The sequence below is a fragment of the Balearica regulorum genome, chromosome 3 (assembly GCF_011004875.1).
Source record: "Balearica regulorum gibbericeps isolate bBalReg1 chromosome 3, bBalReg1.pri, whole genome shotgun sequence".
Taxonomy (NCBI): domain Eukaryota; kingdom Metazoa; phylum Chordata; class Aves; order Gruiformes; family Gruidae; genus Balearica; species Balearica regulorum.
Window position 1 is genome coordinate 103,292,279 of NC_046186.1, and position 12,675 is coordinate 103,304,953.

A 12,675-nucleotide genomic window follows, 5' to 3' on the forward strand; every position below is an offset into this window, starting at 1 on the left:
ACACTCTTCACCAGCATAATTAACACGAGTGACTGGGCTGCACAAATCAGTTGAATAACAGTGACATTCCAAAAATTTGTTTACTTTTCCTATTTGTTTCAGAAGCGATGCATTTCTGCTGGCTTCTCAATACAATTTAAGATACTTCTGCAAGAGATTCTTTGTAACTTCTAAGACAAACCAGAATTAATCTCTTTGTCCCCCAGAACAGCACCTGTTGCACAATCAATGCTTATGTGAACTCTTCACCCTATATTGTAGAAATGCAATATACAGGGAATTGCACTGGGCTCTCAATCTGTTCTGATAACAGATTCATGTATTATATTAAAAACATTAAATATACTGTAGGACAAAACAAGTTAGACTAATTACAATGAATGATTTACTTTACACTGTACTTCAGTTACATTTATGTTAGTGTTTATTGTTAGCCCTTAAAGAAAATGTTTTCCATAATCCAAAATGAAATATTTTTATCTAAATGTATGATTTAGTTAACTCCTGCAGTACATTAAAATCTAAACTGTTTTCTTCATACTTCATCCTGCAGTTTTATTAGCTTTGTTTTCAAAGTCATCGCCTGCTTTATCCCTGCCCCAAGGGATGGCATTTGTATTTTGGTTTATAAAAATGTACATTACAAGAAAGCCAACTAGATTATTATATGAAAAATGCAAATTCACAGTTATGCATTTTTCCCTTGCAACTGGAAAATCCCTCACTATGAAGCCGTCACTTAATTGTTGCATACGGAAAAATATAAATGCAATATTCTAGCAAAATATTGTCATCATTTAAAAAAATAGAAAACCATACACAAATACATCTAGCAACTTACATGTAGAAAAATAAAACTAAAAATGGTAGGAAATGCATTATACATATGGTAAAAAACTCAAAAACTCCAACAGAAGGCAAGTTCCTTTAACAGTGATGAATGACTCACCTAAGGCATATCATTTAATTTCAATAAGGAAAATAAAAAAGGACCACTATTGCTGCAAATTTTAAAAATAACTGTATTGTTAACAAGAATTATGACTCATTTTGAACTATTAAAATTGGTCTACATGGATTCATATCATATCAGTTTTAAAAATATGCGCAGTGCTTATTTGAATATGCCATACATATTCCTGACAGGTAATCTATTCCTAACGATACTGAGGAAGGCCTACAGGGCATCACATTCAATGTTAACAAGTACAGGGGAGTTAGCACGCTTGGCATTTAATTCACATTCTTCTACCTTTTTATTCTAGATGAATGACCTACTTTAATAAAATTATTGGTGCTAATGTATTTTACTGGTGATAGAATCATTAGTAAGATTTAACAGTTGTGTTAACTCTAACAGTTCATGTTTCATAACACCGCAGTCCATAGTTGCATTTTTCTGTTATCGTGTTTGTTTAAATAGATAAAATGGCAATAGACAGATTGCTCTAAAAACCAATTTAGAAATCCAAAGAGGAAAGCTCTTTGTTAAAGTTTGCTGCACACGTTCCAATATACAGAAGCTTATTTACCATTGGTTTGCAAAACAAAAAAAAAAAAAAAAAAAAAAAAAAAGAGAAGCCTGTCTGGAAAGAATTAGGTCTTTATCCTGCAAACAAAAACTTGCATAACTACAGCCCCCCACCACGGTTACAGATAAATTTACAGAAAGCACAGATTTACACATTTTTGTATTACTGTTTCAGCAGAAATAAAAATAATTCTTATTGTTTTCATCAAAGGGAGGAAATATTTAAAAAAAAAATAGGTAAACAATGAAATACATGAGAACCAGACTGTGCATTTCTGGTATACCAAACTTCCACTGAGTTAAGAAAGGTTTTCACAGATACAAATGCAAAATGTAGACAAAGAATATATAATGTATATAATTAAGAATGTTTTGAACTCCTTTTTATCAAGCGTAGAGAGGGAGTTTAAGATGCACAGAGGTGGGGTTTTTTTTTGTACTGGTAGCACTCTTTTTATCGTATGGAAAACACAGGTACTTGGCATTCCACAAGAAAGAGAACAGAAACTATTCAGGCTTATGTCTGTTTAGAGTTATTTTCATTATTTGTTATTTTGTATTTGGTTTTGGAAATTAGAAGAAAGAAGAAACAAAGACTTATTACAATATTACAAATATGTCAATATTCAGAAGTCAGTGAGTTATTAATTAACATATACTTGAACATTGTTAATATAATCCACAACCATGGTTAGCTAAAGAAAAAATATATTCCTAATTGTGTTAATAACAAAACAGAAAATGATTTTTTTTTTTTTTTTTTGAGACATACGTATAGTCTGAGACATGTACAGTTACCATGCAAGGCTCACTTTATCAGGAAATTCTCCTTGCATAATATTCCCATACATCAACATTTCAAAGTGTATTATATATACTGTGTATTTTGGGCACTTGATAAATTTTGTCCTTATGTGGCTGTGGCTCCCCTCAAATATGCTGGAAGTAATAAATTGCTATAATCAAATCTAATTTCTGAAAAATACCTGTGGGAGTAACAAACAAAAAAGCAAGTCTTGTAAAAAAAATGATAAATAACACAGAAGGTAGCAGTTTATTATAATCAGCTTGGCATTGAATTACAAAATTAAAATTATGTGGCCCTTGATAACTAACCCTAGCTATGTACATGATCTATGGAATTATGTTGCCTTATTTTGCATTTCATAGGAACAGTTCAAAGAAATATAATAGAAAAAAATGGATAGATTTATCACAAAGGACCCTGTAGCACAGAATATTTTGAGAAAAAAAATCCATTTATTTTGGTCTATTAAGAAAACTAGCATAGAAACTATTTGCTTAGAACTCATTAAGTATAAAACATTTTGAAAAAGTGTTAATTTCCTAAAAGAAACATCTATGCAGTAAGCAAATTACATTATTTCTGTGACTTATTAGCATGGAGCTATGTAAGCTAATGTAGCTATGCCGTAAAAAAACTTCTAAAGGGTTGATTAAACTAAGCTTCAAGCTGTAGTTTGATAGAATTATTAAATTAATAATTTCTCAACAGTTAATTTCATTCATTTTTATAATCTGCCTTCAGCAAAGAAGTTGACTATACCTTTCATTTAGAAATCAAGTGTGTTTTATTTCTAGAGATAACAAGAAAAATGGCTCCAAACTCTTGCATTGCACATACCAATAACATTTGCTTTGCACTTGCACTGGCCTGAATTTTGGTGACAGGTAATATCTCCATTGACTGTCCCAGAGGTATTACAGTTACAGGGACTGCAGCCATCAGGGTTTGACTGTTGTAGATTGTAGAATCCTTCCTGGCACTGATTGCATTGTCTGCCAGACACATGTCTCTTACAATTACACTGGCCTCCAATCTAGAAAGATACAAAATATTATAAAATGATGAACATATCTATTTTTAGATGATACACTCATTAGCAACAAGAATGGGAGTATGAGTCGGGGAGGAGAAAACTTTAAATGGAACAGAAAAAAAATAAGCCTGTGCAACATATACTTTAACTTGTTGAGAGAGAGAAAAAAGATAAATATTAAAGAGAGTGTAACTATTGAATTTTTAAATACAGTTTAAAAGTCCTGTTCTTTCACAACAGAAGGGAAAAAAAAATGGGTAAACAACATGGCAATAATTACCATCTGGACACAGAAAACTGCAAAGAATAATAACAAAATTGCATTGTAGAAATGATGACTTCTATTAAAATAAATTACTTTTTTTGTATCACAGTTACTACAAAATGCTATCATTTTCAAAGGTTAAGTTTTGCATTTTTTTGTTCAGACCATATGCTTATTTATTTTAATAAAAATGTTAGTTAAGTAAGAACGAAGCAACACTGAAAGATTTCCTTTTTGATTACTCATCCAAGATAAATTTTCTCTTCCTTTACAGAAGGATGTGACCCAACAGCTCAGTATGTGAAACCCTCTCCCTCTTTTTCTCAGGTTCAGCTGAGATCCAAGTGTTTCACTTCAGTGGCAGGATATAAAGGTCTTCTCCTACTCCCTAAATGGGTAGCATTGCTATTTGGAAGGAGTTGAGTCATCCTTTGTTATGCCCAGGCCATGATCTGGGATCCTGGATCCTGTACAAGATTAAGGGGCTCCTGGAAAGCTATCTCAATTTCAAACCTCTGAAAGCCAGAAAAAAAAAAAAAAACCCCAAACAATTTCTATATTCATCCACTTTCCAATGTGGTGGGAAAACTGACCAAACAGAAAGGGCAATGACACAAGGATGGGGAAACAAATGGAAGACATTGGTCAATAGTGGTCATAGATGAGAGCAGAGAGTCAAAGCAATGCAGAGATGGCAGGAGATGTGAATTGGCAAAAGGTTTAGGATTCATAATCAAGGAACAAATGTTAACTTTTCCAACTCAGGTGTTCTGGGGAATACAGAGATGGCAGCAAACAATCAAACTCTGTGTTCTAAGTAATTTTCTTTGGGTCAGTGTATGTTTCCCAGTGCAAATGTTTACAAATATGAGAGCGCACAATGATTCAAAACCAGTTATTCATCTACAACATCAACAGCTGTAGTCCAATGTGCTTTGCTTTCAGTTAGCTACCAGAATAAAAAATTCTCTTAACAGTTGTCTTTCATCTTATATCTGAGTCAGGCAAAGCTGAAACAACAGGAGAGTCCTGTGGCATGAGAGATGAAGCTGCTTGGATGTTCCACTTAAGTGTTATTATCACACCCTCCAATCTACAATGAAGATCTAAGCTTTATTAACAAAAGATAAAATAGAGTATTCCAGCATCTAATAGTAAACTCTCAGTGCAGAAAACACTGAATGAAAGTTAGAGAAGCATGTATTCCTACTCCTTCCTCATAAAAGGATTCTGTAGTCCAATAAACCCTCTACAATATGCTTTCATGTTAGAAATCTATTACTGATCTATCAGCCACATTTTTCAGGAAGATATTAAAAAGGTACGAAAGCAATATTTTAGAAACAAAAGGCAAGACAACAGCAAGTACAGAAAGGTAAGAGAGTTAAGAGAGACCACAGTAGCAGAAAACACAGCAACAAGGATTTTCAACTCCTTCCCTTTTAGACTGGATTTGATCTAGGTATTTAGTTTATTATAAGAGACACCGTCATGCATCACAGCCATTCATCAGAGAACTCACATGTGAAAAGCAACTCTGAGTTTAATCCTAAATGAAGAAAAATACCTAGTTTAAAACATAACTGTAAAAGAAACTTTGTGTGTTATTGAACATAGCATACTTAGATTACACAACAGCAAGCATTATATAAAAATACCTCTTTAGCACTCCACAGAACTCATATCCAAAAATACTTTAAAGTTACTCTAAAAGCTACCACATGAAAAAAAGCATTAGATGCTAAAAAAGTCATCTTCAAAAAGTGGAAATCAGATGAAAATAAGGAAATTAAAGAGAGGATAACCACCACCAAATTTTAAAACCAGATTAAGGCAATCCAAAAAAATCAGCTTTTAATGATCAACAAGATTAAGGCATGAAGGAATTTTTTTTTTTTTTTTTCCAAACGTCAGAAACAAAGGAAGACTACCAGAGAATCAGCAAGGGCAATAAATAATTCAGTGGTATGATTAGCAGATTCAAATTGGACATCAGAATTTTTTCACCAAGAGGTTAGCACAGCATCGGTAACAGATCTCCCAAAAGGGACGTGGAATCTCTGTCCCCAGAGGTATCAAGACTCATCCAGGCAAAATCATGACTGATTGGATCTAACGCTGACTACAATCCTGCTTTGAGCTGGAGCAGATGACCAACTAATACTTCTATGATTCTGTGTAGCATTCAGGAAAGATAGAACCACAACAGAGATTGCAAAAAAAGTATTTCACAGCTGTTCACTATGAAAGAGGTGTTACCATTCTACATTATGAACAATTTTCAAGACCAGTTTCAAACTGAAATGTCAGAAGGAAAAGATTTCAGCAAAATTTAATCTGTTGAAAAGTGACTACACATGAGTCAAGAGTTCTAGATGAACTGAAATATAAAATTACTTAGTTATTAATTGCTTAAATCAACCTCAGTAAAAGAGGAATAAAATTACAAAAGTTACATCAATCTCTTAAAAAGGCTGTAAGTAAGCTTCTGAGATCTACAGTCTAGTAGCCTTTTCCTGCACAGAGTGAATTGATAGAAATTAAAACATGAGCTTGATATATTGGAAAAGACTGGTACTTTTTTTTGCAAAGAAAAATCATGCTTCATGATTCTACTGCATTTCTTTAAGTCAGCAACATCTGAAAATATCGCATATATTGATCCAAATGGATGATCAAAAAGTCAAATTAATTTCTACATCAAGAAGCACAAACTTAACACCTGGGGAAAACCAATGCTGACTATAGGTAGACACTGATGAGTCCAAAATTAGCTATTACCACTCAAGAAAGGAGCTGTTAAAGCAGCTCCATTCCCCCTAAAAATCATTTGAAAGCTTTGAGGCAGAAAAAAAGGCAATAGGAATACTGGAATTATTAGGAAAAGAACTGAAAGTTATACAGAAAATGTCATTCTGTCATAAAAATCTATTGTGTATCAACATTTCACACAATTTGTATATCTAGTTACCCTCTCTGAAATAAAAGAGGTCACAGAGTGAGTAAAATAAGAAAAAATAAAAATAAAAAAGACTTTTCAGTGTGGAAAGAGATAACTAAGATGAAGGGAATACATGTCTATAAAATCATGAATGGCTTACAGAATTTAATATCCATTATTTCTCACAATATAAGAAGGAGAGAACACCCAGGAAATTATCAGGAAGAAAACTTTAAAAGAATGAAAATGTACTTTTTCTATATACTTCAAGCATATAGAAGAATATACTTTTTTGGAAGTGCCTTAAAAAATGAGTTTGATTAATTCCATACGTAGACACCAAACATGACAACACAGGAAGCTCCTGAGTTCAGCTCAGGCAGTCCCAAAACCATAAATAACTGGAATCAAGAAAAGCAGATCACAGAAGGATCATGCTGCTTAACATCAGCTTCTGATAACTATCAGAGAGGATACTGTGCTAAATGAAAGTCTTATTTCATCCAGTATGGCTGTCCTTATCATAAATACACGGAAACCCAAGTCTAGCTGTGAGCAGATGGTAGCCATTTCCTGATGCAACAAGTGAAAAGTGTAGATTACCAAGTGCCAAGAGAAGCAATGAGCACCAGTATCTTCAACATAATTTTAAGTGTCAAACTATTACAAGGAGCAGTAATTTCCATTCCATTCAGTTGCAGAAAATGTATGTCCCCAAACTTTCTCTTAATGGGGTAAAAAATGATGCCAGAAGAATAAATGTAACTCTTCAGAATGAGGGAGAAATAACTGGCCAGCCGAAGAATATAATTCATGTTTTCTCCAAGAATGAGCCAATGAAACCATTTGGAGATCTCCCTATATAAATTTCCTCCTACCTCGCTGTCATGTAGAAAAGAGTTTTCCATCTGTAATCAATAAAAGTGGCAACTGGTTTCCTGGCTCTAAAAAAGAGTGAAAGTCTTTCATGGCAGTTAGAGGAAGGTATAGGACACTACAATATTTGTAAGAGAGGAAGGCTTATCACATTGCTTCTTAATAGATCTGAACACGGGTTTCTATGTACCAGATTAGAGGATATGTAAATAATCCGCTGACACTCTTCCACAACAGATTTCAGAGTCTTGGGGAAAAAAGTCAAGCTGAAAAAAGACATTCTATAGACAAGACAAAAAGGAGCCTCTGATTGTATTCACAAATTACTATTTTGGTTTTGTCTTAGCTGTGTCTGGAAAACTTCCCGTTCTGCCGCTTCTGTCAACATCGGATATCAAGATGAAAGATATCTATTGAAGTTTAGCCTCTGAAATACAGAATAACAAATTCAGTTATATAACTCCACTTTAACTCTGCCTTCTATAGTAAGCATGGCATTATGAGAGACATGAATATCAGCTAATGGAAACATGCCAATGTAATGCACCTCACATTACAGGTTTCATCCTTTGTATGCTGCATACACTTCAAGTAGCTGTGCAGAATTTTAGAGAAAAAGTTGAGAAATATGCTTTAGACAAAAATAGTACATGGAGGGGAAAAAAAGTAGTTTAAAGTACTTGCAAAACTGGGAAGATCTGTAGGGTTCTGTAATTGCCTGCCCTGGATGCTAAGCTCTTCACTATTTTCAGTAGCAGGCTCTGAAGACAGAGGAGAGAACGTGCTTACAAGCCCCCACAGAACAGCCCAGCTGAGGATGCACAGCCAGCACCATCACTGCCCCGAGGGCACTAACCAGCCTTAATGGCCCTGAGCAGCCTCACCTGAGGCTTCCACTCACTCTCTCTGCCCACAGCCCAGCAGTTCCAGGTAAGCTCCAGTCTGGGGAGCCACTCCTCACCTGGGCACCCACATCTCACCTGGGCAATACTGCAGTTGTGCCTGTCCCCTGCCTTCTGGAGGGATCCCTTGGACTTAGGCTGCAGCCACATCTCCAGCCTCATCTCTTGCTGCTCCAGGCTGGACTCCCTGGATAGACCCTAGACCTGACTTATCACTTTGCCTGGCCTGGGGTTGTCGATGGACCTTGTTATGAGCACTTGGCCACGTTTCGATGCTGCCTGACTGTGTCCTGGTAATGGTGGGCACTGCTGTGCTGGGATCACCTTCAGTGGGTTGATTTTCAACATCACTTTTACTCTTTGCACAAATATTCTAAGATCAGTAAAGGTGAAGTAAATGCAGAAGTTCAAAACACAACGCATAGCAAGGAGACAACAAACAAAGAATTTTTTTGAAGAAACAATAATAATGAAAATAATCTGGAAGTGATAGTGGGTTTCCACAAATTAGATATGAACAAGATTATACCACTCCAGAAAAGGTAAATGTCATTCTGGGATGTACTAAAAAGGACTTTCATATTTAAGACATGAGAAGGAAAGGTAAAGCTTCAGCTCATATAATTGAAGGGTATGACAAATTAGAAAAAGTGTGATAAAAAGCAATAAAAATAATAAAGAGGTTTTGAAAATAGTTTTAAAGAACTGGGACTTGAGCTAAAAGAGAAAAGCAAAATTAAGGTAGATATGGACTCTCAAGTTCATCTGAAAATTGGTTAACTGTATAAATTTAGGGAAAAAATAATTTGGGAAAATTTAGCTCAAAAATGGGGGGGGGGGGGGAAGGAAAAAATATCTTTAATTTCTCTGTACAGACAGAGAAGCACCAAAATAATCCAGAAGCACTGTGAAAAGCTTGGCAATGGATACTGATACAATGAAGTTGTACAAATTGACAAAGGTTTATAATGGTACAGAAATAGGTGTACCACAAAATTATAATATGGAAATCTACATCAAAACCAGAAGAACAAACCTTTTCTATAACCACATAAAAATCTAAGTGAATTATGAAGCTAAGGGGATTTTATTATTATTATTTCTGTAAATCTAGCTTACTCTGGAAACAATGGTATCATTGAGAATACTGGTAGCAGTTGTGCACTGGAAATATTACTGAACCTTCCCTTCCTCTTCCCCTCCACCGCCCCATCCAACTGCTATCTGTCATTTAAGAAATAGACTTTAATTATGCTGGTTATAGCAGAGCAGAAAGCAATCTGTTCTCCTGTTGCTTATGCCTGACAGGCCTGGTTCTGACCCAAACGGTAAGGAGACAGAAACAGCCTGTCTATGAACATGACCATCTTGGTACTAAATCACTTATGGAGAATATGTGTCTAGATTGTTCACTGCAAAAATGAGTCTAGCCAAGCATTACTACCAAGTGGTGGTGTATCTTGGGGCCTCATAATTACAATTGTTATTTGATACCGAAAAAAATCACTGATGCCAAGTTAGCATATATCTCTGTGTCATTTATAATTTATGTATGAAATACACATTAGTCACATATCCTTTAATGTAAAGGGTTGTAAAAAGTATGCAAGCAATTTCCGCCTGCACAAATCACAGCTACAGCATCATTGTCCTTAATCAGGAAGCAGACTATCTTTTTTGAACTTTAGATATACCTAGCAGTTCACATGCCCTTAGACTGTATGTATCGATACCACTCTTTAATTGGGGGACACTAATCTAACTCATCACATCTAGAATCACAAATTCAAAGAGGATCCTATCCAGGAAGCCTCCCAATGTCCAGGTACTAAACTCGTGTAAGGACTTAAGAAGAGATTTAAGTACCCAGGACAAAGGGTGACATATTCCAAATAATTGTCTTGATTATTGTTTAGGGTTCCACAAACTAGCCATAGCAGTCATCTAGTAGATACTCAACATGTACACATCACGGTCTCAAATGTATCTTCTGACTACTTAAAATCTTGTTGACTATGTGTATTCATAAAGTATAACATGGAATTTGCTGGAAAAATAGCTGATCTAAGCCTTTCTGAAAGTTAAATGATCTTTTTCTCCTTCGATATCACTATAATTTCCAATAGCTATTCTTTGGTGTCTCTAATAGAGGAAACATACTGGCAGAAACAAAAATCAGAAAGTATCTCCAATTCTGGAGAATAAATATGAGATATGGCTTGATGTTACTAAATAAAAAACTAAAGCTGACACTTTCTAAGTTTCTTTTACCAAAGTTAACTTCTGGTTTTAAAGCCCAAAACACATGATAAAAACCCCTTTTGTGATTGGTTGAGCAAGACTAATTTCAATTATTAGCCTCTATCAGGACAGAAGCGCCTTCCGTTGACCAGCTGGCAACGCCCTGAAACTTACATTTTAAGACCTATGGGTATATACAGGTCCTGCATGAAATTCTTTCTGTTCATCCAACCACTGCTGGCTTTGCAATTAATCGGTACCAATCTCAATGTTTTGCCTTTTTGATACAAATGCTAATCACAGACTTCTCACTACGTTCTTACTTGACGTAAATCTGGCCAGGACCCCAGCATTCAGTTGACTGCAATCTCAAGAAGTGAGAGAGGGGAGCAAGTGAGCTGAGAACTTAACTTTTCCTTTTCTTCAGTTTAGGAAATGAGAACTGTACTGTGTGCTGGCTCATACACATAGGTTAATGGTCTGACCACCAAATACCTGAGAGTATTCTCAATATTGTAGCTTTGGGAACAGAAAATTGAATAAGCAGCAATAATGAAGTTCCTTTTCACTCCCCTGCTATCTCTTCTTGACATCACATACAATGACTTTCAAAAAGGCAGTAGCTTTCTACTACTTCTGCTCAAAATGTAAAATGAGGTGTTCACCCTCTGCCCATGACACTCAAAAGGGTGCGAGTGGACCAAATCCCCAAAATAACTTGACAAACTATCACAGAAAACCAGCATTTCCATGGTATAAAACCCATCAGAAATGAAGCCAAGGAGTTGTTTAACATAAAAAGCTTATTTTCCCTCATTTTATCGGTAAGATTAAAGGCCTTCCATGAAGGGAAACCCAGGATTGAGAATACACACAGTGTTTTATAACTTGATTTTTTTTTTATGGACTCCTTTGTGCACATGAGCTTTTCATTGACAAATTTGCATCCTTTATATTCCTTATTCTATTTGATATATCTGTTGACTGAAATGCCCTTAATTAACTGCTTTACATATGTTCTTTCCATTGTAACACACATTCCAGTTATTTATTTATTGTCAATCACAATAAGGGAGTTGAAAACTGCGTAGGTGGAAAAATGAGAACAGAGGAATACTCATTCTAATTTTAGATCAAAAAAATTATCAACTCAGAAATAAAATTATAAGAAATAAAGATGCTACTTTGGTTTAAAATACATATGCATACACAGCTACTAGCTAGCTTTTCCATTATGTATTAAAAAGTTAAATCAAACATTTGAAATTCTGAGAGGAAAAAATGAAGAAATTCAAAAGACCAATATTTAGGGAGTATACAGAAAGGTGAAATCTGAAGCCTGTTCAAAGGCTTACTTGGTAGCACTGGCATCTGTGTTTTCATTTGACTCCTCAGATAAACCAGTAACTAACATTTTGTTCATCGTCATGCCTTCGAGTTTTCTTGCAACACAATACGGCTGCCACCTTGGCAGAAGGCAATTAAGTCTTTGCAACTCTGAACAATATCCTCTGCAGTAAAGTACAACTTCTTTGCACTGATATGTATATGATATCTATTTATTTGCACATTAAGAGTAAATTTTTAGAAATCAGCAAAAGCTGAGTAAAAGAAGATGCCTAAATTCACTGAGATCAGAATGGTACTTCCAAAGACTGGCTAAAAGCAATAGCAGCACTTTCAGCTTCGCCTAGAAACAAGTGCCCTGGAAAAGAGTGCTTTTTTTCCACACCATTATATATGGCATATTATAATAGAATCATGAAAGGACTACAAACTGCTGTGCCTGATTGAATATGTAAGCATTTGTAGAGCAGTCTGGGTAAAAAGCTGCACAGGAAAATGAGTCAAGGATTGTGGTATAAGGGCCAGAAGAAATTAATCTCCAGCTCTCCATACAGAGCAAGAACGATCACATCAGCAGTATTCTGGCAGAATTTTCTCATGTGTGAATGGTTAGAGAGAAGGGAAGGCGGCAGCAAATCCTTCTTTCACTCCCATAAAACTCAGGCACTTCAAATAATTCATCTGGACTTTTTGATTGTTTGAAATATTTTGTGACAAACATTCGCAAAGAG

The 12,675-nt window shown here is 35.2% G+C and overlaps 1 protein-coding gene across 1 annotated transcript in view; it reads right to left on the reverse strand.

The window, feature by feature from the left end:
* The window catches only part of USH2A (usherin), a 396,138-nt gene that overhangs the window by 321,101 nt on the left and 62,362 nt on the right, over positions 1-12,675 (reverse strand). The window contains exon 11 of the mRNA XM_075749252.1: positions 3,177-3,372. Coding sequence (XP_075605367.1) covers positions 3,177-3,372 — 196 coding nt within the window. The remainder of the gene's footprint in view (positions 1-3,176; positions 3,373-12,675) is intronic.